Source organism: Chrysemys picta, chromosome 10 (assembly GCF_011386835.1).
Source record: "Chrysemys picta bellii isolate R12L10 chromosome 10, ASM1138683v2, whole genome shotgun sequence".
NCBI classification, from domain to species: Eukaryota; Metazoa; Chordata; order Testudines; family Emydidae; genus Chrysemys; species Chrysemys picta.
This window is the reverse complement of record NC_088800.1, coordinates 58576411-58603866: the sequence shown is the minus strand read 5'-3', so window position 1 is coordinate 58603866 and position 27456 is coordinate 58576411. Positions and strand designations below refer to the sequence as shown.

At 44.0% G+C, this 27456-nt stretch overlaps 2 protein-coding genes across 4 annotated transcripts in view; both read left to right on the top strand.

Annotated features, from left to right (window-relative positions):
- The window catches only part of LOC101943849 (ectonucleotide pyrophosphatase/phosphodiesterase family member 7-like), a 52381-nt gene extending 52159 nt beyond the window's left edge, over positions 1–222 (top strand). The window contains exon 5 of the mRNA XM_008162607.4: positions 28–222. Within this exon, the coding sequence (XP_008160829.4) occupies positions 28–88 (61 nt within the window). The 3' untranslated portion in view covers positions 89–222. The remainder of the gene's footprint in view (positions 1–27) is intronic.
- Positions 223–12189: 11967 nt separating this feature from the next.
- EEF2KMT (eukaryotic elongation factor 2 lysine methyltransferase) lies at positions 12190–27456 on the top strand. 3 transcript variants are annotated; one of them, XM_005295254.5, is made up of 8 exons: positions 12190–12640; positions 16992–17054; positions 20011–20091; positions 20348–20449; positions 20646–20779; positions 22920–23227; positions 25943–26092; positions 26791–27456. In XM_005295254.5, the coding sequence occupies exons 1-8, from the start codon at positions 12548–12550 to the stop codon at positions 26889–26891; spliced, it is 1032 nt and encodes a 343-aa protein (XP_005295311.2). In that variant the 5' UTR covers positions 12190–12547; the 3' UTR covers positions 26892–27456. The 3 variants fall into 3 exon arrangements, with proteins under 3 accessions (XP_005295311.2, XP_023956418.2, XP_023956419.2); XM_024100650.3 differs by lacking the exon at positions 20011–20091; XM_024100651.3 differs by lacking the exons at positions 16992–17054; positions 20011–20091.

Here is a 27456-nt window from a genome sequence, read left to right as displayed (position 1 = left end):
ACAAGTATTTTCTCACCCCACCTACAGACTAAAGAAGGATCATCACAAAGCAATGAAGAACCCACTTTCATCATCAACAATGTTGTGAACCATTTTCATTTTGAGAGAAGACATAGTATTTGAAAAACCAAGTCTGCATCTTGTTCTTTCTGGTTCTATTTGCCGTGTGTCTGCTACCAGAAACTGGTAGAAAGCTAGATTAAATGATCATTTTACATGTTTTGTTTTGTTTTAAAACTTTTGGCTAGATAGATTACAATACAGGTCCTAAAAAAAAATCCTTGGTCTCAAAACATCGAGAATCGTAACATGGTATCATTTCACAAAAAGAGAGCATCAGCATGTGCAACAAAAAGCTGTACAATGAAAGTGAGTGAGAGAGAGAGAGAGAGAGAGTGTGTGTGTGTGTGTATTGCCACTTCTGTTACAAGGCTTGTTCCCCACTCTGGACTGTCCATTGAGAGTGGCCCCAAATGCTGGATCCCACATGCTCCTAAGCCAACTGGTTCTGGGCAGAGTCAGGTCACTGTTTTTAGCTCTGGGTTTCTAAGGCACACTCTGAGGTGCTGATCTTATGTCTGCCTCCCTTCCTTAGGATGTGAGGCTCCGCAGCCACCTTAAACTCCAGAATTAGTGCCTTAGTCCTCTCAAGCCCCCTATTTGCTTATTTATATTCCCTCAGTGCTTCACTGTGCTGTGGGAAATCTCAGGCCTTGGCTACACTGGCACTGTACAGCGCTGCAACTTGCTGCGCTCAGGGGTGTGAAAACGCCCCCCCCTCCCCCCGAGCGCAGCGCTGTAAAGCACCAGTGTAATCAGTGCCTGCAGCGCTGCACGCTTGCTCGCAACGCTGCAAGCTACTCCCCTCGGAGAAGTGGAGTACTTACAGCGCTGTGAGAGCTCTCGCGGCGCGACTACACTCGCACTTCACAGTGCTGCCGTGGCAGTGCTGTGATTTGCCAAGTGTAGCCAAGGCCTTAGCTACTGTCCTTTCACGAACAACATGGCATGCAAATAAGGAATACAGGCTTAGCAAAGGAATGCCTTAACTAGTCACTTTCTCTAGTGCTTTCAAGAGTGTTACAGATCTTTGAAAAACAAAATCCTGAATACCCCCAGTTAGTATGATCTTATTCCTCCTGTGAATCCTGTATTTGGTCTGCATCCTTAGACTAGACAGCCCTTTTTGCCTTCTCTCTCTTTTTTCCTCCCAAAAGATATCTGCAAATTAAGCATGAACTAAAATGACATAATGGCCACAATTTCAGGCCTTTGCTTAGCTGTTTTGGACAACATTCAAACATTCCATTTACCAGTTTTACATTTGCGGTCGACACACAGAATACTCTGGTGCAAGGTTACATTGGTCATTTTCACCTAGCAGCATTTTGACCATTTCAGTTCTAAGGACAATTGACCAGAGGGTCAATTGACCACAAGTGGTTGGCTTCAGTATTAACACATTCACATCATGAATGTGCCAACCCCAGAAGGCCACGGGACCATTTAGCCTCTCAATCTCCACCAAGTTTGCCAACAGGTTTATTAGAGTACCTAGATTCAATTGGGTGTTCTCTATTTATCTAAACATCACTGTTGAAATGTTTATAGCTGTACAAGGTAAATTTGAACAAAAACATTCAACAGCCCTGCAGTCATGCCTCCTTGGGCTGCCATCCCATTACATGTCATAAAACAAGCAATGCTGGGTTTGATAAATACTCTGGGACCTCTCAAAAAAAAATCCAGGGTTATACAGAAAGGTGTGATGGTGAGTCAGTAATTCTTGCTGAACTAAATACCTCAGCCATATTACAGTCACTGTGTAGTACGAGGTATCATCTTTCAGTTTTGATGTCAACTCACTAATATCCCAGGGCATTTTTAGCCATGCCAAAAGGTAATATGCTGAACAAATTTCAACTTGGTTATTTCATCTTGTCTACTAAAGTTCCCTCTACACATTTTCTTCTTCACTTCCTGTCCTATACTAGCATGCAGTGTTGCTGTGTATTGTTTAAACAGTACTCATATTTTATCTCAGAAGTGGGTACATTTGAATCACTAATGAAGGGACTAGTTACCTATTAACAGTGCGACTCTTCGTACTAGCCACATGAAGGGTGCTAAAAACAGGAACCTGTGAAAGTGCCTACCATAAAGATCTGTTTCTCTGAAATAGATCTCAAATACTTCACTTGGAATCTTTTTTCTATGCACAGAGACTCTTTCACTGCCTGTGTGCCAAATAGGTCCTATGGCATTCAAGTAGGAGATTCCAGGTGCTACTTGTTATTGTTTTGAAAGAATGCCATTGTAACAGAATGTACCATTCACTCACTCAGATTCTCTACAGGTTCTTTCCTCAAGAAAGGAAACAAAGCTGACAAAAACCTGCTCCAAGAGAGCCAGGAAACTGCATTAGAAAGATGGCAGGTATTCACAAGGCACAGGTAAGGGGTGTCCCAGTGTCTTTTGTGATGGAAGACAAGAAGTGGTAAAGAACAGAACAATTTCCATCATCATTCAGAGTGCAATGTATAGTGCTCAGGTGAGTTTTATATATGAAAAGTGACTTTAAACAGCAAGTGTAAATGAATAATACAACTGATAGTATGTGTGTAGATGGATGAAGACAAGTATTTGACCAGCCCCATGCAAGTGTTCTGGGTCTCTACAGCTGCTCCAGAACTAAACCAGACTGACTGCTCAATGAGTTGACATATATAAATAGACCCAAATTTAAGTTTCTTGTTCTTTCCTTAAAGGCTCTTCAGAACTCCGCCCCTCCCTACTTATCATTTTATCCCTATGCACATCACCCCTGCCCATTGCTGCTCTGATTCACCAGCAATGCCCCCTTGAATGCCCATTTGTCTGCTTCTCCCACAATACCTCAGCACATTTGTTCATGCTGCCTCCTCTCTGAGGCAATCCCCATGCCCACTACCCCCTCCACCTTTAAATCCTTTCTCAAGACCAACTTCTGCTGGGATGCTAAAGAGAACTCAGCTAGCTGTGACAGGGAGGTTGAGTAGCACAGCAGGAAACAGAATGCTGTTATATAAGAAAACACCTACTGAATTAACCACACAATCAGGTTGCATGCTTTGGCTGTGTGCATACTATGAGTAGGGCCCTACCAAATTCACAGCCATGAAAAACATGTCACGGACCATGCATCTGATCTCTCCCTGTGAAATCTGGTCTTTTGTGTACTTTTACCCTGTATTATACAGATTTCACAGGGGAGACCAGCATTTCCCCAAACTGGGGGTCCTAACCGAAAAAGAGGAGGTGGGGGAGTCACAAGGTTATTGTGGGGGGGGGGGGTCACAGTATTGCCACTCTTACTTCTGCATTGCCTTCAGGGCTGGGTGGTCAGAGAGCAGTGGCTGCTGGCCGGGCGCCCAGCTCTGAAGGCAGCACTGCTACCAACACAGTTATGCAGAAGTAACAATGGCATTGTATGGTATCGCCACCCTTACTTTTGTGCTGCGGCCTTCAGAGCTGGGCTCCCGGCCAGCAGCCACCACTCTCTGGCAGCTCAGCTCTGAAGACAGCGCTGCTGTCAGCAGCAGCGCAGAAGCAAGAGTGGCAACACTGCAACCCTCCTCCTTAGGGTCAGGCCCCCTACAGTTACAACACTGTGAAATATCAGATTTAAATAGCTGAAATCATTAAATTTACCATTTTTTAAATCATATGACCATGAAATTGACCGAAGGGGGACCATGAATTTGGTAGGGCCCTATGAGCAAGGGATGTGATTCCTAGCTTGGGCAGACATACCTGCACTAACTCTCATGGACCTAGCACATTAAAAATGATAGTGTTGGGCAGCAAAGAGCAGTCACACAGGCTAGCCGTGCCAAGTAAAACCAGCCTGAATTCTGTAGGTACATACTTAGTGCAGCTAGCCCATGCCACCTCTGCTCGTGCTATCACAGCTACACTGCTATTTTCATTGAGCTAGCGCCATCGTGTCTACGTGAGCTGGAAATGGTGAAGCCACAGCCTCAGTCAGCTTATGTAACTGCCACAGTCACTTACTGACCAGCGCATCTCCTCATGGCCAGGCGTGACAGCAGCCCCATCTCAGTTAACCACACCAGACAGTTACTTGGCCTGGCAACAGTAAGCCTCTTTACACAACTCCAGCCCTCTGGCCAGGTCATTTACTACTACTCCAGAAGGGATAAGAGTACAAGTCCCAAAGGCTAATGGGCCTGCATTAGGTCACTAGGCCCAGCCCAAGCTCTATATTCCTTGCCCACTCTTCCTCAGGGAAGCTTTCCTGTCCCCTCATCTGGGGGAAACCCAGACCTGCCCACTGCTCTGGGTTCCAGCCCAGGGAGCCTGCATTTAAGCAGCTAGAATCTACTCCTTACAATCCCTTGCTGCTTCTCTGGACTGCTTCCTACCTCTCTCTGCACAGGCACCTTTCACTGAACTCCTTTCTCCAGTCTTCACTCAGCGGAAGTCTAACTCCTTACACAGCTTCCCACCAGTCTGCTACTGGGCAGCCTCCTCTTAGTAGCTCTCAGTCTCTCTAACAACTACTCAGTGTGTCCTATTTGTAGCCTTCTTATCCCAGCAATTAGCAACAGCTGAGGAGGCAGCTAGCCTAGCTCTTAAACCTTTAGTGGCTGTGGTACACCTCATCATAGAAACCATATGATCTCATCACTGTTACCCTCATCCTTCCTCTCCACCTTCACTCTATTGCTTGTTACACCTACCTGTGTCCTGTTTCCAATTAGATTGCAAGCTCTTGGGGTATGGACTGTGTCTTCCTATATATTTCTATATATAGAAAAGTTGGGGATTAGTCCTGCTTTGAGCAGGGGGTTGGACTAAATGACCTCCTGAGGTCCCTTCCAACCCTGATATTCTATGATTCTATGACCATCTAGTATCATGAGGCTATGTTCCTGTCTTGGACCTTTGGGAGCTCCCACAATACAAAAATAAAATAAAATAGGAAAACTAATTATAGTCCATCTAATTCATATAACCCTGCCTGAAGGAGAAGCCCCTTTCATAAATGACCAGTCCTCCATTTTGAATCCTGTCTAGAAAAAGACAGCTCTTGATGGAGACAGCAGCAAAGAGCTGATATGTTATAAAAGGAAAGGAAATAAAAGGATGAACACAGAGAGGTGAAAGGAGGTGTGTACTGTCTGTTTTGTCTCTGAATAACAATGTTGCCAACTCCTGTGATTTTACAGTGTCTCGTGATTTTTTAAAGCCCCAGCTTCTGGAGTCAAGTGATTATGGCAAAATCAGACCTTTCATTTTTAAAGCAGAGTAAGTTTCTTCATGGCTGCAGAGAAAAGTTTGAAAACTTGATCCAAATACAGCCAAAGTCTCAGAAAACAGAAGGCATATATAACTACCCTTCTCCCAAAAGTTTACTATTTTTAAAAAAAACTGGTGATTTTTGAGACCTGGCTTATGATTTTTGAGGCTTGGAGGTGGAAAAACCGACGTTAAAAAGAAAAGAGCAGAAAGGGAAAAAATAAAACTTCCTGGATGTACACTGAGAGCTGAGGATTTTCAGCCTCCCTCTCACAGAGACTTTGCTTTTATAGTCCTCTAAACTTTAGTCCTCTCCACTGGCTAGTCAAGAGCAAATTGATGATTACTTAAAAGACTCATTTGTTTGCATTAGAGGGACCCTGAGGTAAGCTTAGAACAACTCAGTTCTGTAGAGGGAATTAAAAATGCTATGAACTAGCAGAAAGCTAATAAAATGCCAGTCACCAATAGCGCCAGTCTAACAACATCTTTATAAACATAAAATAAATAGAAAAAAATCTTTTTTTATTGCTGTCAAGTCTGCTTCCCCACTCTGAACTTTAGGGTACAAATGTGGGGGCCTGCATGAAAACTTCTAAGCTTAACTACCAGCTTAGATCTGGTCCGCTGCCACCATTCCCAAGTGGATTCCCTTCCCTGGGAAGCCTTGAGAAACTCTTCACCAATTCCCTGGTGAATACAGATCCAAACCCCTTGGATCTTAAAACAAGGAGAAATTAACCATTCCCCTCCTTCCTCCCACCAACTCCTGGTGGATCAAGATCCAAACCCCTTGGATCTTAAAACAAGGAGAAATCAATCAGGTTCTTAAAAAGAAGGCTTTTAATTAAAGAACAAAGGTAAAAATCATCTCTGTAAAATCAGTATGGAAAATAACTTTACAGGATAATCAAACTTAAAGAGCTCAGAGGACTCCCCTCTAGCCTCAGGTTCAAAGTACAGCAAACAGAGATAAACACTCTAGTAAAAGGTACATTTACAAGTTGAGAAAACAAAGGAAAACTAACACGCCTTGCCTGGCTGTTTACTTACAAGTTTGAAATATGAGAGACTTGTTTAGAAAGATGTGGAGAACCTGGATTGATGTCTGGTCCCTCTCAGTCCCAAGAGCGAACGAACTCCCAAACAAACAGCACAAACACAAGCCTTCCCCCCCGCAAGATTTGAAAGTATCTTGTCCCCTTATTGGTCCTTTGGGTCAGATGCCAGGCAGGTTACCTGAGCTTCTTAACCCTTTACAGGGAAAAGGATTTTGGAGTCTCTGGCCAGGAGGGATTTTATAGTACTGTACACAGGACAGCTGTTACCCTTCCCTTTATAGTTATGACAATTGCAAAGTTAACCCAGCATTGTAAATTCTGGGCCCCACTCCTAAAAATTACATTCTAGAGCAATATTGCTTTTATACAGAGAAAAGAGACACCCACAAAGACCCATCTCTCTACTAAATAATATTGTAAAGCTGAGAGATGCATTTGGTACAATGTCAAAGTATAAAACAAATTACCAAAAAATCTCAAGATCTCTAGAGCAATACTTGACTATCAGATGATACCCTCTTTCCCCTTCATATGAAAAACTAAAACAAGCAAATTTTTGGTGGGAACATTCACCAAAGCCACTGGAGTTTTAAATATTAAGCTACTTTTTTTTTTAACCTGAAAATTGAGGAGTTTTAAAAATAAAAAAGTAATGGCCCAAAAGGGCCTCTGTTATAACCTAGATAGGAGGAGGTTTTGTGCAAATTGAAATCACTTGGCTGATAGGAATTTATTCTCAACTCCTTATGCTCCTAGATGGAAGCCCCAAAAAATTATTAGTGCTACATGCGGAATAAAATTGCTACTATCTTTCCATTGGGTAGAAAGAAAAAAATTACATTTTAGCTGTTTCAGAATAAAGAGAACAGATTCCCAGATTCTCATTGGTATTCTTTGGCTCCTTGCCTGAGACAGTTGTCAGACAAGCTGCCAAAGAATACCAGCATAGTGTGCTATAGGACAGCGGTTCTCAACCAGGGGTCCAGGGCCCCCTGGGGGGCTGTGAGCAGGGCCATCATGACACTCGCTGGGGGCCAGGTCAGAAAGCTGAAGCCCCACCGCATGGGGCTGAAGCCTGAGGCCTTGAGACCCACCACCTGGGCCTGAAGCCAAAGCCTGAGCAGTTTGGCTTCACGGGGGCCACCGTAGCATGGGGTCCCAGGCAACTGCCCGGCTTGCTACTCGGTAACGCAGGCCCTGGCTTTTATATGCAGAAAACCACTTGTTGTGCCACAGGTGGGCCGTAGAATTTTTATAGCATGTTGGGGGAGGGGGGCTCAGAAAGAAAAAGATTGAGAACCCCTGCTGTAGCATACTGACTCTTGCCAATGGAAAGGAATGGAAGCCCATGGACCAGGTCTTTCCCTTTTGCAGAACTTAGGAAAAAACTCCCCACTCAAATCTTCACTGGGACTAGTCACATGAATAAAGCTACATACTTAAACTTATTTAGGATGGGGGGCCAAGCTGCTTGTATGTAGGTTTCACAGTATTATTTGCTCTGTGGTAGTGCCTAGCAGCCCGTCATATACCGGGGCTCATTGTGCTAGGCGCTGTACAAATACAATAAAAAAAAGGATCCCTGCCCCCAAATAGCTTACAATCAAGTCAGAGAAGAGACAACTGGTGGAGACAGATGGGGGAGCACAAGGAAAAAATGAGACAATATTTGTCGACATGACAGGCAGCAGTCACAGCACACAGCTGTTTGACCTTTGTGAAGTTTTGTTTTAACAAGAGATTTTAAAAATAAAAAACTAAAAATAAAACACTAAACATTAATGAACTGAGCCTCACGGGCAGGTCAGGGGTGGCCAAACTATGGCCCGCGGGCCGCATCTGGCCCATCAGACCTTTTAATCTGGCCCTTGAGCTCCCGCCAGGGAGCAGGGTTTGGAGCTTTCCCTGCTCTGGTGCTCCAGCCAGGGAGCGGGGTCGGGGGCTTGCCTTGTTCCGCTTTGTGCATGCAGCAGCTCCACGTGGCTCCAGGAAGCAGGGGCAGCTAGGGGGCTCTGCACGTTGCACCCGCCCCAAGCACTGGCTCTGCAGCTCCCATTGGCCAGGAATCGTGGCCAATGGGAGCTGCGGGGCCGGTGTCTGAGGACAGGGCAGTAGCACATAGTGGCGTGGCCCCGCCTCCGTGTGGGAGCTGGAGTGGGGATGGGCTGCTGTTTCCAGGAGCCACTTCAAGTAAGCACTGTCTGGATCCTGCACCCCTGAGCCTCCCCCACACCCCAACCCCTTGCGCCAGCCCTCATTGCCCTCCAAACCATTTGATCCCAGCCCAGAGCACCTTCCTTCATCCCAAACCCCTCATCCCCAGCCCCACCCGAGTCTGCACCCCCAGCCAGAGCCTTACCCTCCCATGCACCCCAATCCCCTGCCCCAGCCGAGAGCCCCCTCCCGCCCTCCGAACCCCTCCATCTCAGCCCAGAGCACCCTCCTGCACCCCAAACCCTCATCCCCAGCCACACCCCAGAGTCTGCATCCCCAGACGGAGCCCTCATCCCCCCGTGTGCCCCAATCCCCTGCCCCAGCTGACCCTCCATACAATTTCCATACTGAGATGTGGCCCTCCGGCTAAAAAGTTAGCCCACTTCTGTGTAGGTACTATTATCCAAACCTCATCCACCTTCCACTCTAAATACAAGACATACTTTTTTGACCTTGCCTTTGCTAATATAAACTATGAATGTGTAATATATTTTCAAAAATCCACTAACTAAACACTACACTGCACACACAATTTTCCCCCTGGGAAGAAGGTGAGAGATAGAATGGTCCACACATGAACAGATGTTAGTTATACTGCTTAATGTACTACTGGAAAATATTCAGAGATACTGCTGTGATGAGGGTGTTATAAGAATCTGACCAAAATAGAATCTTCATTTTACAGCTGAGAAAACAGAGGCATGGAGAGATTATGTGACTTGCCTGATGTCACATAGTAAGTCTCTGTCAGAGATAGGAAAGGTAATCAGGGAACCTGATGCACAGTCTTGTTCTTTGGTCACAAGACCACCCTTTCCCTGCATGTCTGCTTGAAATAACGCAGATGGAAAGGAAAACAAAAATGATGGGAAGGATTTATCGATGATCAAACTTTTCATGTGTGTGTATTCTTCTGTATCTCCTTTTGCCACATTAGCTTTCATTTACTGGCCCACTATTCTTTTTCCTATGGCTACGGATCCACATTTCTAATATTATTAAGGATATGGAAAATATAATTATTTCAGAGAAATAGTAGCTTAGAATAAGCATGAAACGTACATATCTAGGATGATTAAAAGAGCATTAGACTGATTAAAGAACTCAGAAAGTCAGCTTTGTTGATATGTATAAGAATGAAAAAAAGAAGGAAATAGGAATAGAACTATTCAGTACCACAAAACATCAGAAAATGTGAAAATGACTTAGGCTCTGATCCTGCAAACACTGAAGTACATACATAACTTTATGCATGGGAGTATTCCAATTGACTTCAACAAGACTATTCACATGAATAAATGTATGCACATGTTAAGTGTTTGCAGGACTGGACTCTTAGGACAAAATTCTGTCAATTACAGATTCTTTACAGTAACTAAGATAAAAGTTGTAGTTTGAACAATACAGAGACAAGCTAAGCATGGGATGTCATCTGTGAAAAATCTTGTTATCCTGAGGTCCATTCTACAGATGCAATTCTTTTTGGATCACTTGAAATTTCCCCCCAAAAGGATATGAGAAACTCCCAAAACTCCTGTCTCTTTTTATTCAAAAACATGTTGAGGGTTGGAAATTCATCCCAACAAGCAATTCTGAGGTGAGACATGACACATGGCAATGCCTTTGAGCATTTATATAACACAGATAGCAGTGCTCAGTATAACAATACTATTCACCTTATTTGGGAATCATCACCAGATGATCAGGGTTCAGCAAAGACCAAAGGGGAAGAGAAGGGAAAGGACAGAACCAAGAAGGATGGAGCAAGAAAGAAAGAAAGAACATACCAATGGAGAGAAGTTATCAATGATGGATTACCAGCTTCATCCTGTTTGTTTCAATGTAGAATCTTGCACCTATTGATGCAAGAGCCTTCTCCTCTAGTCTCTTACCACCTGGAACAACCTCCCTTTTCTCTGTCTCACCAATTCCATCCTTTTTCAAATACCATCTTTTCCCATTTCTTTCTCTCTTTTGATTTCGTTCTCCTTCTGCTACTCTGAAGCTCTCTTATTGTATATAGCAATACGTAATTCTGTAAATATGTCATTTATATTATGGTTGAGCACTTATTTTTGCAAAACATATCAATAAATGTTTCAGCCGTGGTTGAATTTCCAACAGGAACAGTTTACATTTAGAGCAATAACATTTGTTTGCAACCCAGGTCCTACTAAGCATACAAAGACAAGAAAACAAAACTGATCAGAAATTGACGTCACAGAATTAAACTGATCAGCCTATTTTCATTGACCAAGCTGAATGTACTAAAAAAAGAAAAAGAAAGTATGAAAATTGAAAACTACATTTTTAATTCTTTATTTAATCTCTGGTTTCAGAGTAGCAGCCGTGTTAGTCTGTATCCGCAAAAAGAAGAACAGGAGTACTTGTGGCACCTTAGAGACTAACAAATTTATTAGAGCATAAGCTTTCGTGTTCTTGTTTCAGTAATCCATGTTATTTTTAGTAACCCAGGGTGCTATTAATGATACTAATTACTATATTAATTTTGTGCCTGAGTGTCCCTTGGTTAAGGCCTTATCCTGCAAAGTGATTCACATGGACCCTTCTCAGGAGTAAAGGTCCCTCATGCAGAGCTCCCCGCTAGATCTGGGCCTGAAGTTATAGGAGCAACCACCCAATGAATCGCAGCCATGATTTAACCCCCAGCAACCGTTTCAGAATTTGGTATGGAATATTACCATGGGGTACCATAATGGTTCATCCCCAAATTCATAGCAGAGCTCCTTTTTCTCAGATGTTCCTGGTGTGTTGCAGAATAATTAGACAGCCCTGAATTTAATGTTCTCCAATTTTTCCAGTAATTAATAAACCTCAAACCCTCTCTCTCATTAACTTGTGTTAGGTGACAGGTTTGTCTCTCCTGCCTTCAGGATAGGGCATGTCTTCATCACCATTTGAAAAGCACTGGGAAAATACAGAGTGCAATAGAAATGTTTAATAATAATAATTTGTTTGGGGAGTAACAATGTAATGACTGTGCCACAATGAGCAACTGAATCTTGAGATGATGTCATCTCATAACAGGCTGCTCAGTTGAGAGATTACAATGTAATGGGCAACATGAGCATATGGACACGCACTAGTTTATGACATAGACCCCATAACACAGGGAAGTAGATCGGACAATGGGGACACCATGATGTTGAGAGTCCCATGCACTCAGCTGTGACAGTTGCTATTATGTGGAATCCAGATATTGCTCACTGTGTGGAGATATTATGATGTGGGGACATAAGCATTGGCCTATGATATAGACACCATCACATGGGATCCCAGAAACAGATAAAGTCATGCAGAAATGCAGGCAGCAGGCCATGATGTGTGACATGGGAATGTGGGCGCTGTGCAACAAGGACACAGAGCCATGCAGGGATGCAGGTGCCAGGCCATGACCTGTGACATGGGAATACGGATGACATGCCACAAGAAAACAGAGCCACACAAGGATGCAGGCGCCTGGCCGAGATGCATGACATGGGAACATGAGGACAGAGCTACACAGGGACGCAGACGCCAGGCGTTACATGTGACATGGGAACACGACACAGTGCCACGCAGGGATACAGACACCAGGCGTCACGTGTGACATAGGAACACGGGGACCCAGAGCCACGCAGGGATGCAGGCGTCACGCGTGACAGGGGAACACCCGCACCGTGCAATGAGGACACAGAGCCACCTGTAGCCGGTGCCTTGCGGACCCCCACGCCACAGGGATCTGGTGATACTGGCCGCATCGTCCGCAACGCGGGGGGGGGGGGAGGGAAAGAGGCGGGGCGGTGACTTGTGCCATCCCCACCTGGTCCGAGGCCTAGGCCCGTGTCGCTCCCCGCCCCCTCAGGACGGGAGCGGGGTGTGTGTCTCGCCGGCAAGAGGCGATCACCCGAGGCCGGGGACGCGGCCTGCCCTGAGGGGACGGCGGGACCCGGCTGGGCCGGGCTGGAGCGATGGATCCCGCGGCGGAGGAAGCCCGGCACCTGGGGCTCCGCTTCCAGCAAGGCTTCCTGGCCGGCAGGCGGCTCAGCGCCTTCCCCTGGGCGGTGAGTAGGAGCCGGGCTCCCCGGCACCAGCCCGCGTCCCGGGAGTAGATGGGGAGGGGCCGCGGGGCGGGGCTGGCACCGAAGGGCTGCCTGGGGCCGGTCCATGTGAGGGGGCCGGCAGCCGGGTCAGCCTGGCCCAGGAGCGGCCGGGTGAGCCGGGGCCCATAGGAGCTGCTGCACCCCCTGACTTGAAGTGGTGTCCATCATATACAGGGTTTAGGTGTTGGTTCAATAGCTCTCAGCACCCCCCACTCTACACATTGTTCCAGCGCCCCTGTCTGGGGCTGCCCAGTCCTGGCCCTGGTGCCCCCAGCCACAGCCTCCCCCTTCACTGACTGAGTTAGCACGTGAAGAATGTAATGCTGGAGCCAACATGGATAGCCAGAGCCCTGCTTGCAGGCTGTGCAAACACCTCAGCTCCCAGCTCTGCCAAGCCACCTCTGGCCTGCCCTGCCACTGGTACCCGCCTGCCATGGGCAGCTGGAAATGGGCTGCCCCCTGATTGACCTGATGTTCCAACCTGGTTTGTTGCTACTGTTGGGGAAAGAAAATTAAACGATATAAAAATTCTCATTTCAATCAGAAAAATAAGCTACTTTCTCCTACTTCAGGTGAAACTGATGGGTTGTGATTTTGAGACCTGTCATCTTTGAAAAGTGATCCTCGTTTCAAAATCAGAAACAGTTCTGTGAGCAGGGGCACTAGAATGGCTTTTATAATGGGGCTGCTGAAAACCATTGAACAAAAGCCCTGTAGATGCAATCAGTTGCTATTATTACTGCAAGTCTGCGCTCCTAGTTCCTGTGCTCTGTGGGGATGTTTTTTAGAGTTGGGAAATAGTCATACAAACTTTTTTATATTTTTTTAAGGTGTGCTAGTGTCACTGGTCCCAGCTGTTGTCCTAGCAGAGAGGAAGGATGGTTCAGGGATTAGGACACTACTCAAGAATTTGGGAGACCTGGGTTTAATTCCCTGCTCTGCTACAGACTTCAGGGTTGACCTTAGTCAAATCACTGAGAGGTCTTGGCTACACTCAAGACTTCCCAGCGCTACCGCGGCAGCGCTGTGAAGCGTGAGTGTAGTCGCGCCGCCAGCGCTGCGAGAGCTCTCTCGCTGCGCTGTAAGTACTCCACCTCTCCGAGGGGAATAGCTTGCAGCGCTGCAGGCTCTGATTACACTCACACTTTACAGCGCTGTACTCGCTGCGCTCGGGGGGGCATTTTCACACCCCTGAGCGCAGCAAGTTGCAGCTCTGTACAGCGCCAGTGTAGCCAAGGCCAGAGTCTCAGTGATGATAGCAGTGCCCTACCTCATTGAGGTGTTATAAGCATAACTACATTAAAGATTCTGAGGTGCTCATAAGTACCTAGCTTAGATAGGTGTGCATATCTCTGAGTTGAGGGTTTTTTTCTACTGTACAACTGTCATCAACAGCAACAGCTTTTCTCTTCGCTCCAAACACTGTCGATCACGCTGAACACTCATTGCATTGGACTGACCTGGAAAAAGCAGACCAAACACTGCTCGCTATAGAAGTATATCTTGAGCAAATGTTATATGGGTATTTAAAAAAAAAGACTGATTAAATGAAAAATGGAAAGAACCTGAAAGAAGTGCCTGGCACACCTGGATGTCATAGGAAAAAATAGAACTGTACCAATGAAACCAGGATATATGGTCACTGTGTTTTTGGACTTGCTTGGACAGTCTGCCTATCTCAGTCCCTCTGTTCAGCTTTGCTTTCATAGCAGTTTAGGAATCTGTACCACAGGAAGGCTTGGGATTGTGGAACAGAATTCTGTTGGAGTTATAAGTGAAGCAGCTCTGATTTCATTCCATAGAGGGCAGTAGCATGCACACACTGGCCAACTCAATAGCCTCATTTTACTTGTTTAAACTTAGAGAGAGAGAGAGAGAGAGAGTGTGTGTGTGTGTGTGTGTGTGTGTGTGTGTGTGTGTCCCCTCTTTGATCCTGTGGAGTTCTCCATGGGCCTCTAAACACTCAGATTTAAAATTTTTGTTAAAGTAATGTTAAAAAATTATATAGTACACAGGTTAAGAAAAGAGTGTCTGTACATCTGGGTATAGTGCTTAGATTATCCACAGATACAAAGTTTGTTTTAAAAGTCATAAGGTACATATAGTGCATAATCAGCAATAACCGAGATTTAGATGAATAAATTTAACAATACAGTTTAGATATTAGCATCCAAGTATTCGGGTACATCACTCATAGAAAGTTGTACAGAGAGTTGATTGTGGAAAGCAAAATATATCAATGAGTGAAGATTGTCCCTCAGTAGTTGAGAATTTAGGGTAAGTTGTCCATTAGAAAATACAATCCATCAAGGAAGTATTTCAGTTATTTCCTGATTTCACTTCTCATCGGCACTCCAGCTCATCTCTCCTGGTATTGCCGATGTCCAGTGATGTGTTCTATGTAGATGTCCCTCGATGGCATCCAATACCATGAGTTGCCACATCAGCCGAGCATAGCACTGACCAATTCCACATTCTCTCAATGCTCACTTGTTACTGGGGTCCCATCCGCCATGGGCTCCGACGATCAGCCTGAATTTGGTAACCCTTAGCTCTCAAGGTTTCGGCCAGAGGGGCGTATTTTCTTCATTTAATAGTTCCCGATATCAGTGGCTATAGCACAACAGCCAGAGAGATTCAGAATAGTCATGTTTGTTGTAGGCACTAATACACTATTTTAGTGAACAATTTATTCACTTTCCATGATTAGTCACCGGACCAACAAAACACTCTGAAAGTAAGTAGTAGGCAATTTCTAGGGAAAATGATACATAAATGTAGCCTTCAGCTTTGAACGGTGTGGACACAATTTGATCTGAAATATGCTGATAATTAACTTTGCAGAGTCACTTACTGGGAATAGTAATAATTCCAAGCTATCTGACAGTAAATATGCATCTGAAATTTGACTCAGGTCTCAACATTAACTATAAGGTACACAATCTAGAATATCCCCATATTTATAGATATTCAAAGTTTATCTGGTACACAGCAGAATTCAGAAGATATGGGCCCCATCACAGCTGAATAGTCTGATTTGTCAGAAAGTATGCAAGAAATATTAAAACTAAAGATTGTTAACTGCAGTGATTCTGCAACAAAATCCCTCAATTTACAAGCTAATTCCTTAGTACAAATAACGCTCATTTGGAGGATTTTTTTCTTTCCTCAAATGGCTGTGTTTCATGGTCTAATTCATTTGTTCGTAGCATCTGGTATTAGCAAAGCTAATTTCAGAAAATCAGTTCACCATAGAATATTTGCAGTATGTTCAGAATGGTGCGTTGGCAGCTCCTGTTATGAGTTTATTAGTATAGAATAAAGAATGCCTGAGTTTAGCAGACAGTGGGTGTCACTAATCATTCCTCTTGAAACCTCTGTGTTTCAGTTGCAATGTGCTGTAGTGTCACTTTTCAGACATCAGCCTCAATATACATTGACCCTTTTGCAGTAAAGTAAGTTTTTTTTCTCAGAACACTTTCCCTGTAGGAGGATTTGCAGTTTACAGACAGCAGTGTTTTGAAACAATTCAGGACATCTGTTTACTTCACTATCTAGTGAGTTTTACTACTGTTGAGTTCACCATGAATACATTCCTCTGTGAACCATTTTCTCAGCATTTCAGCCACTAATGAAGAGCCAAATCCCCACTTGCCTTATTTACACAAATGGTCCCATGGACTTCAGTGGAACTAGTCATCTGAGTAAGGTGAGCAGCTTTGGCTAGTAGTGGATCAATGAAAAAAGGCTGAAGAAATATAACTGGCCACTGAGGTTATATTGAAACAGCACTCTTGGTTACAAGAGTTCTGTTCTAGACAATGAATGCAATAAATCTATGTGGGGGATTTAGTGTCTAGCAACAGGCAGATTTTGTTCTTACTCCGATGCCAAGATTTCCAATGTCTGGGGAGATATTCAGCTCTCCTCTTGAAGAAGGGAAGATTTAATATTTCTCACCTCATTTGGGTGGGGGCTTTGTACATTAGTGTGGGAGGGCTGACTGACTAGTCATCTGGCCTTCACCTTTGTCTTGTAGTACTTTCCTCATTCAATTAATAATAATAATTATGTATTTGTATTGCAGTAGCAGCCACATACATTATAGATTATGTTCATATTATGATTTACAGAAGGCTCTATACTAATTCTTTATTTCCTACCATCTGGGTGTGATTTTTTTTTTTTTTTAATCACGAAGCATTTAACATACTCTGTTAAAGGAGTTTTCACCAGTTTGTGCTGTTCAAACGTGGTAATGGAATAGCATCCTGGAATATTTCTCAACATTTTTTCCCCTCCTTTTGTGTAGGAACTTGAAAAAAAATTAAAGAGTTCATCAGATGCCTTGCTACTGCTGGATATTTTGCAGAAGGTAAAACATGTTATTTTAATATAATCAGATTTCAATACATATCATAGAGCAGACTAGAACTATTCTAAAGATATGATGCCACCTAGTGTAATGAAAACCATTGCATCGTACTCTTTTAAAATTGTATTTAAAAAACAGTTAAGGAAGTCAGATCTAATATTAATCTCCCTGTATGCCCAATAGAATAGCAGATTTCCTTTTATTCATGTTATGTAACTATCCTTCATAGGCCAGGGAGTTGGAACATAAGAAAGGCATGTTTTTATTTATTTTGAAATTTTAGAAATGGTCAGAGACTGTAGTGTTCATGCAGCGTATCAGGCACTGAATTTCCCCATTGATTCATAGAGGCAATACAGTGAGGGGTGCAGCAGTATAAACTTCCCAGAATACTCCACCTGTGTGCTTTTACCTTGACATGAGGAGCCATCTCTAAGGGTGAGAGGTTAATTCACTCTCCATTCCCATTCAGTCCTTTGCTGCATCTGAGGCTACAAGAAGAATGCCAGTTAGTACCAATTTAGGGGGTAGTGTGGGTTGTGATATGAATTCTGTTCAGTAGGTCTTGGGCTGAGATCATTGTCTCCTTTCCCATGTGTAGGGCCCTACTAAATTCAGGGTCCATTTTGGTCAATTTCACAGTTGTAGGATTTTAAAAATCATAAATTTCGTGATTTCAGCTATTTAAATCTGAAATTTCATGGTGTTGTAATTGTAGGGGTTCTGACCCAAAAAGGAGTTGTGGGGGGTCGCAAGGTTATTGTAGGGGGAGTTGCAGTACTGCTACCCTTACTTCTGTGCTGCTGCTGATGGTGGCGCTGCCTGCAGAGCTGGGCAGCTGGAGAGTGGCAGCTGCTGGCTGGGAGCCAGGCTCTGAAGGCAGAGCCTCCACCAGCAGCAGCGCAGAAGTAAGGATTAGGGATGTAAATAGCGTTTAAAAAAATAACCGTTTAAACTATTAAAATTGTATCGGCTAAACATTTAATCGTTAACGAGTTCACAACATAGGTGCAGGAACTAGAGGAGCGGGGGCTGCTGCAGTACCCCCACATTTTACCCAGGGTCCCAGCTGCTGGCCCTGCACCCGCGAGTCAGCCTCCCTGGGGTCCCAGGGCTCCAGCCCGCGCCCATCCCCAATTGTGGCCCCAGTCTCGGCCCTCTTACTGTTTACTGAATACATTATTGGTAAGACTGATGCTTGCAGTTTTACATCCCTAGTAAAGATGGCATGGTATGGTATTCCCACCCTTACTTCTGCGCTGCTGCTGGCAAGGCGCTGCCTTCAGAGCTGGGCGCCTGGCCAACAGCCACTGCTCTCTGGCCGCCCTGATCTGAAAATATCACACAAGTAAGGGTAGCAATACCACAACCCCCCTAAACTAACCTTGTACCCCCCCTGCAATTCCGTTTTGGGTCAGGACCCCCAATTTGAGAAATGCTGGTCTCCCCCATGAAATCTGTATAATATAGGGTAAAAGCACACAAAAGACCAGATTTTACAGAGGGAGACCAGATTTCACGGTCCATGATGTGTTTTTCATGGCTGTGAATTTGGTAGGGTCCTACCCATGAGTGATAAACACTTGCAATGTCTTCTAGGTCTGACTCGGTCTGAACTGGCAACCTGGAAGTGAAAGGCTGTTCAACTCTCTCCCAAATCTGAGAGATTGCTAGTCTCCCACAGGCTCTTTGTAATTTAAATTGGAACGTATGAAAAGGCAGTAATTCCTTTCAGTGGGCTTGTGCCCTCTGATCAGTTGCATTAAAACATAGTTACAACTCTGTCTTATTTTTTTAAATATAAAGTATTGGTCTTTTAGAGCTGGTGGAAAGTTTTCAAAATGGCAATGACATTTTTAATACAAAAAAAACAAGAAAAAGCTCTAACTTCAATTTTTCTAACAGGTCTGTTTGTGACATATATGGTCTATTGACTGATAATGTGTCTTTGTGTGTATGGAAATAAGTACTACACCCTCATATGTGGTACAAATACTGGGAAAACAATGCTATTCCCATTTCCCGTCTATCACATGTGATTGCAGTTCACTCCCTACTTGCTTCATAAAGGATTGTAGAATATCAAGTACTTCTCCACAGTCTTTAGTATCAAATTCTTGTCATATTGTCACAGTGAACACCTTCTTCTGAACAAACGTGTGTTTCCAACTCTGGAGCACAATGGGCCTCAAGTCCTACGTATTGATCACCTTCCACATGTGGAACCCCTGACTGAGATGTCCACATGTAGGGAGAGCACCACTTTGGAGTCAGGATCCATCACGCCTAGCCGAGTGCAGAATTCAGCCTTATATAAAGGGAACTGTAACTATTAAGAGTAAATTAAAGGACCTAATTCACCATAACATGGTTGTTGGGGTAACTGGAGACCTGAAGTGACCTAACTTTCCAACTTTTCATTTGCTGGAGGACCAATGTGACTAACACTTTCTCAGTGAATGTTGCCTTGATTCAAAACAAAGGGTAGACATGTGTGGGGAGAGTCTCTTTTCTGAGTCCAGCATGGAGCTAGAGTGAGTATGCGTACGGAAGCTAGGAATGGCTCCCAGCTCCAAGTGTAGATGGAGCCGTCCTGTTTATTGACTATTTAGGGGGATGGGGCATGGAAGAAAAATGAGAGGAAAGAACCACTCAGACTCATTTTCCTTTCAGTTTTACTGTTTATTTTTGAGGGGCAAAGTAGAGGATGTGTGGCTTCCTCACATTTGTGACCGGCCAGTGGTACCAGAATTCTCTGCAGGAATGTACACAGAATTTGATTTTCCAGCTGAGTATCAAATAACTTAGCTGCAAATTGAAATCACCCAGCTTCCCAAGGTACAAAGTGAACCGAGCAAATTGGTAGCTATCTTTTCCTCCTCTGTTCCTTCAGTGCCTCTGATAAAATCCTCACCTGGTAGCTGGTTGGTCTGCAGGTGTTGTTTTATCATTTCAGACTATTCTTCACCCCTTATGCATGAAATATCCCCCTTCCGTGAAGTACAGAAGATGCTTCATATCTGAACTCATTAAAAAGGTAGTGTTGGGATTATATATTGCTTGGTGCTCTTTTTCCATTAGACCTGTTATTAAAAGTAACTTGAAAATCTGTTTTTCGCAATATTGGCCCAGGCTTGGCTGATCACTTGTTATAAAAAAAATTAGCATTAAATGCATATGTTATGGTTAAAAAAGGAATAAATGGTATTTGACTATATGTTTATTGCCTGTGTTTTGTTAATAATGTCTGGAGATCTGAAGTTCTTCACTGATTTCTCTTCTCTTTCCCACAGCATGAGTCCATAGCAACCGAACCCCTGGATGAATTGTATGATGTACTAGCAGATATTTTAAATAAAGAAGAATCTACCACCTGTTATAAAAGCTACTTACTGGTAAAAGCTAATATCATCTTCATTGTTATATGTCCGTTTTTATCGTTTAAACAGCCATAATTGGTTTAAAAATAAAACTCAGAAACCCCAAGTGTAGAATACTTCTTACCTTCTCCCAGACGCTAACGTTGATTTAAAATTGTGAAATGTGGTGCCTGTGCTGATGCATCTTTCTTTCCCTATGTGTGTCTTCTAGCCCACAGGAGACTCTGTTACACTTTCTGAGACGGTGGCAATAATCTCACAGGGAACCACAGGACTAGTCACGTGGGATGCTGCTCTTTATCTTGCCGAATGGGCAATAGAGAATTCTGCCATTTTCAGTAACAGGTAATGGAGCTCTAGTTACATGAAATCACAGCTAGAAAACTGGGGGAACAGAGTTAACTTAAATGTTTTCATTCATATTATAAATGAGTGTCATGACTGTAGTTTGACATTATACCCCTGTATATGCCCCTAATATAACTAAGAACTGTAACAATGCATATTTTTAAAATCCTAGACAAAAACTCCAACTCAGGTATCCATAACCCTAAGGGGAGAGGGAGGAGTATTAATTTCCCTTGCCCAAAACACTTTTAAATCATCAAGTAATAAGGAAATCATAAAATACTTCTCTCAACTCATCTGAGGATCTCAGAGCACTTCACAGACAATGAATTAAATTTCACATCACACTTAGGAGGGGGTGAATACATATTTTCCCAGTTTTGCTGATTGTTAAGCTGAGGCACAAAGAGGTTAACTGACTTGTTCTTGGCAGCACAGGGATAGAACCCAGGAGTCCTGGTTCAGTCACTAGATCATACTCATCTGTTGTTTTAACAGTTCACGTCTGTTGTTGGAATGAACCATTGATTGGCTAACTCAGGGGTGGGCAAACTTTTTGGCCCGAGGGCCACATCGGGGTTCTGAAACTGTATGGAGGGCCGCATAGGGAAGGCTGCCCCTCTGCAAAGAGCCTGGCCCCTGCTCCCTATCCACCCCCTCCCACTTCCCACCCCCTGACTGTCCCCCTCAGAACCTCCAACCCATCCAACCCCCCCTGCTCCTTGTCCCCTGACCGCCCCCTCCCAGGACCCCACCACCTATACAACCCCCCCTCCCCCGTTCCCTAACTTCCCCGACCCCATCCACTCCCACCCCCCTGTCCCCTGACCGCCCCCCCCAGAACCTCCACCCCATCCAACCGCCCCATCACTTGACTACCCCACAGGACCCCCTGCCCCTTATCCAACTCCCCTGTTCCCCGTCCCCTTACCATGCCGCCCAGAGCGGCAGGACTAGCAGCCGCGCCGCCCGGCTGGAGCCAGCTGCGCTGCCCGCTCTGCGGCTTGATTGCGGGGTAGGGGGGACAGCAGGGGAGGGACGGGGGCTAGCCTTCCCAGCCAGGAGCTCAAGGGCTGGGCAGGATGGTCCCGTGGGCCATAGTTTGCCCACCTCTGGGCTAACTGCTGCCCTTTCTGTCACTGGTCTGTCACAGTTGAGCTTTAATCTTAGGCCTGGTCTACACTAGGGGGAGATCGATCTAAGTTACACAACTTCAGCTACGAGAATAACATAGCTGAAGTCGACATACTTAGATCTACTTACCGCGGTGTCTTCACTGCGGTAAGTTGATGGCTGACGCTCTCCCGTCGACTCTGCCTGCACCTCTCACCCTGGTGGAGTACCGGAGTCAACGGGAGAGTGCTCAGTGGTCGATTTATCGTGTCTAAACTAAGACGCAATAAATCGACCCCAGCTGGATTGATCGCTGCCTGTCGATCCAGCAGGTAATGTAGACAAGCCCTAAGAAGATTTAGGGACTGTCTGATGGAAGAATTTTCTGTCTCCATTGGTAAGTGAAACCGGAGCCTATTCCCCACTGCCAAACATCGGATTATATTCAGCCTGTAGTATTATTAGGCTTCATCCTGACATTTCTTTATCCTTCAACCCAAACTCTTTTCGTAAGGAAGACAGCAGTTGTTTAGGGCAGTCCAAGGAGGTATAACTAGGAGGCTAATATATAAATTTAATAAGATAACATTTTAGTCTGGATTAGGGTGACCAGATGTCCCAATTTTACAGGGATAGTCCCGATTTTTGGGTATTTTTTTTATATAGGCTCCTATTACCCCCCACCCCCGTCCCAATTTTTCACATTTGCTGTCAGGTCACCCTAGTCTGGATATATGCATAATATAGCACAGGGAACAGTCCTGTACTGGTCCCCAGGAGCTGTTAATTTTATTTGTATTTTCACTCTCTAATTGCTATTGTTATAATTGAATCCTAATTATTTTTCATTCCTGGTACTTATTTGAAGCAAAGACTGGAATTTGGATAGTTTATTCAAGAATCACTGAAATCATTTACAGCTACTTTTGCTCTTAGGTGCATACGCGTCTATTGGTTTTGATTCTGTAACTGAATCTTGTTTAGATCCGTGTGTAAATACTTATTTTAATCCATTAACCTTCAGGACCATCTTGGAATTAGGAAGTGGGATTGGCCTCACCGGAATTGCAATCTGTAAAACCTGTAATCCCAAGGCATATGTATTTAGTGACTACCATCACTGTGTTCTTGAGCAACTGAGAGAAAACATCCATTTAAATGGCTTTGTTCTGGAGTCTGAAACTGGGAATCACACCAAAATGCAATCCCAAAACCAGAGGACAGAAGTGATGGATTTACAAGGACCAAAAATAACTGCTGCAGAACTTGACTGGGATTCTGTTACAAAGGAACAACTTTCACAGCTTCAGGTTGATGTTGTCATTGCAGCAGGTACAATACATTTCTGATCGCATCTCACTAAGTGATCTAACACAAATGCTGAAATAATAATAGAAATGCAAAAATAATAATTACTGAACTTTATTCAGTCAAGATAACTGGTCAGTCAACTACAAAGTCTGAAATGTGAGGGATGTAATTCTGCCTCATTTTACCATCCTGTCTTCATCTCAATATTCAACGGTTGTTTACTCATCCTTGAAAAGCAATTCATTTCTCTTTTGTCACTTCTTCTGTTTTAAAATTGGAGATGAAGTCCACATTTCCAGAGCACTGTTGGCTGGCATTCTCAGCAAGGATAGTGCATATTAAAGAAATTTTACTTTAAGGAGTTTATTAGTAAATCTAATAATACTAAGTCTGACTATACTAGAGGCTTGTCTAGACCAAGTGTGTGACAAGCGGGCGGGCGTAAATCTACATCGTACACTTACTGTCTGTGTCCACACTAAAAGTTCTTAAGTGAGCTCTGATGTACCTCGGTTTCAAAGTCAAATACAGTGAAGTGAACTACAGAACGTTTAATGTGTGGTAGCAGAGTCCACATGGATAGAGGGCAGCGCACACTGTGGAATGTAGAGTCACACCTCACCTTGCCACACACCAACTGTTCTTCCAGACAAGCTCCAGAACTGCACAGATGTAGCTGAAGGCAGAATTTCAGCTCATTTTTTGGGTGTGTGTGAACCAATCAAGCTGCTTAAGAGTTACGCTCAAAGGTGCGTGAGGACAAATGCAATGTATCCCATGTAGACCATTAGCTATAAAAAGATGTTTATTCCATAAAATGAATGATCATAGATATCTAATCCATTACATAGGGCTCTGAAAACGGCCTAACTTGAGCTCATAAAAACAAGGAAATTCAAAGTTTAGCATAAAATGTTATCCTCAGTATTTCTAGATAGCGCAGTTCATATTTTTATTAGGTTAAATCAAGAGTGACTGATCTGTTTGACCATTAGCCCATACATAGGTCTTGGCTTTTGTGTGCGCTAGTTGTACATCACAGGGATTACACTGAAATGACCAGCTTCTGAACATCAGGGTTCATAATGGAAAGACCAATAGAGAATTGCAGAATCAGAATATTATTTTGTGAGATTGACACTTGTGATACTTCCAGGGGCAGTTTTTACATTGTTTCATCAAGGTTTCCACCCTTGGAAATTCCAGAGTCAACCTACTGTAATTTAACTCCAGGCCTTTGCAATGAGGTGTTGCAGTGTGAGCTTCTTTCAATTCACTTGCAACCTGATAAGGCCAGATCCATAAAGGAATCCACATGTGCAGACCTTTTTCCCACCTTCACCAGCACTCTGCATGGTAGTAAGGGTTATACATAAAGATCCCTTTGCAGGATCAGGGCCTGATTTTCTTTTTACTTATTTGTGCACCAGCTTCACTGAAGGACAATTCAGTAAAGTGGAGAGGTCTGTTTAAAAAACACTTTTTAAAAATCCTTTGATAGTTGGAATCTGGAGTGGACCTCTTCACCCCCAGCATTAAAGCAAACTTTAAAACAGGTTGTGACATTCCATCCTTACCAGCACTCCCTCTCGCCTCAGGTATGCACCCTTGCAGGCCACACCAGCCACGTTAGCAGTTCTTTCAACCCAAATGTCATCCCAGTGAGAGCTCTTTTATCAGATCACAGGGTTATCACCTCACCCTGCCCATACGTCAACAGAAAGTCCACGAGGAATAACATGAAACAGCCTCATATGATTTTTTTTTTCACCCGTTTGTCTCAGCCTTTCTGCAGACTTGTACTCTTCTTCTCCCTGAAGAGAGGACGCTAGTTCTTTGATAGGCCCAGGGCCTTTGCTTCCTGGCATCTTCTTATCAAAATAAACCTTTAATAGTCTTTGCCATCCAACATGAACTCCTAAAAGCTCAGCCTTGCCAGAACCCCTGCTCCAGGCAGGTCTATCTCTAGTGCCAAGGAGAACCAGCCCAATCCTTCTTGTTTTATATTATCTTCTCAGGCCAGGTCTACACTACAGACCTTGGTCAGTATAACTACGTTGCTCTAGGGTGTGAAAAATCCACACTCCTGAGCAACGTAGTTATACCAACCTACTCCCCCCGTAGACAGCACTATGTCAATAGGAAAGCTTCTCCCGGCGACATAGCTACTGCCTTTCGGGAAGGTGGATTAACTACGCTGCCAGGAGAAGCGTAGTTAACATAGTTAACGGGAGAAGCTGAAGAGCTACAGCGGTGCAGCTGCACCAATGCACTGTTTTAAGTATAGGCTGCCCTCAGTGTCCACCCCAGCTGGGTGTAATAAATCACTAATCAGTCACAGGTACATTCCTTCTGGTCTACGTGGGCTCCCCTGAGAAGCTGGTCCCTAGTCATAGGGGCTGGTCCTGGTTTCCCGTTAAAGGGCCATGTTCCCAAAACACAGGTCAAATTCTCAACAGAGCCTCCACTGGGGGGAGGGATAGCTCAGTGGTTTGAGCATTGGCCTGCTAAACCCAGGGTTGTGAGTTCAATCCTTGAGGGGGCCACTTAAGGATCTGGGGCAAAATCAGTACTTGGTCCTGCTAGTGAAGGCAGGGGGCTGGACTCGATGACCTTTCAAGGTCCCTTCCAGTTCTAGGAGATGGGATGGGATATCTCCATTTAATCCTTCTACTTGGTATTTTTAGTCTGCTTTTTGTTTGTTTATAAATATGAAACCCTCTCCTTTTTATGTAGATGTGGTGTATGATCCCCAGATAACTTCATCCCTTATCAGTGTCCTGCAGCAACTTTCCGCTTCCAAAACCGCTGGAAAACCACCTGAGATCTACATTGCCTTCACGGTTCGTAATCCAGACACCTATCACCTCTTCCAAACTGAACTTGGTAAGAGTCGTGCTGAGTATATGCCATGATAGGTTTGGCCTTCTTCCCCGTTATTTAATCTTGTTACAGAGCTGAAGACAGCAATCTTTGATGGTGGGCATTGTCTGAAGTTAAGGTTCCAACACACTAGCTGAATCCTGTGGGGTCTGAATAGAAGCAACAGTCTGCCCCCATAGAGGTGATTTCAGGAATAGGGCCTCTTTTTACTGTGTCCTAGTGAGACTAATATTTGCTACATTGTTGGTGATCGCTAGCCAAGCAGAAAATGAGGGTTAATAACAACAGTAAATAATCATCTGTGCTCTAATGTTGGACAGGTAACATTCCAGCTGAAGCGTAAAACTGAGGCTTTGACCTCAGTAATTATTTAAGTATAGACAGGGTCAGATACAATTAAATTGGGGAAGTGGGGGGTGTTTGGGATTTCCCTCACAGCATCCTCAAAAATCCAGACTTCTACAGACTACATGCTGGACATCTGGTCCCTCAGAAGTGGGTAATTAATAAAATGATGCTGAATATATGGCACAAGTATATAATAGAAATCTCTTAAAAATACTTACCCTGAATATTTGTCTCTCTTGCTTTCACAGCCTATTAGTGATCCATTATTACAAAATTTGGCATACTGGAGTGTGTATGTTTTGTATTTTACTAAGCAGAAGTGTGATTGTTTTTATTTCTGTTTCTCTCTCCAGGTAAAGTTGGGATTGGCTGGCAGGTTGTTCCTACTCACACAAAGAACCTTTTCCTATACGACCTGCATTCAAACATAACTCTTCTAAAATTACTTGCATAGACTTTGTAAATCCAATATTACTAGTAGACATTTTGACAGACTAAGCATAAGATCATGATCGTGACAATGACCTTGAATTCTGGACATGTACTTGAGTGGCAGACTCAGAAAGCAAGTTTAAACTCTGTACATTGTCAGTGTGTTTTAGGCCCCAATGCTGCAATTGATAGTGAGTGGGTGGACAGCCTCACCTGTCTGCAGCCCTTCTGCCTCCAGTGCAGTTCCTTGGGAGTCCACAGGTTGTCAGTTGCAGGAACGGGGCCTCATTCAGACTGAGATTTTATTCTTCCAGACGGCACAAGGAAGAAAACTGTAGTGTTTCTATGGCATTGTGATACGCACACATTGGAAATAAGTTTTGTGAGACCAAAAATAATGAATCTCTCTTCCCGGCAGGGTGAAATAGAGCAATGAACAATTTCAGTTTTTATGTTAAAGAATTATTTATAGTTGCTGTTATTTTTGAGCCATGATTTGTTCATTCAGACTGTCTGACGTGCTTGTCGTCCTGTCACAACTTGAATAATAGAATAGCTACAATAAATGCATTGCTGTTTATACAGTG

Coding starts and splice junctions, on each gene's coding strand:
- EEF2KMT (XM_005295254.5), top strand. CDS start 12,548: ATGGATCCCGCGGCGGAGGAAGCCCGGCACCTGGGGCTCCGCTTCCAG. Junction 12,641..16,991: donor TCAGCGCCTTCCCCTGGGCG/GTGAGTAGGAGC, acceptor CCTTTTGTGTAG/GAACTTGAAAAAAAATTAAA. Junction 20,780..22,919: donor TCTGCCATTTTCAGTAACAG/GTAATGGAGCTC, acceptor ATTAACCTTCAG/GACCATCTTGGAATTAGGAA.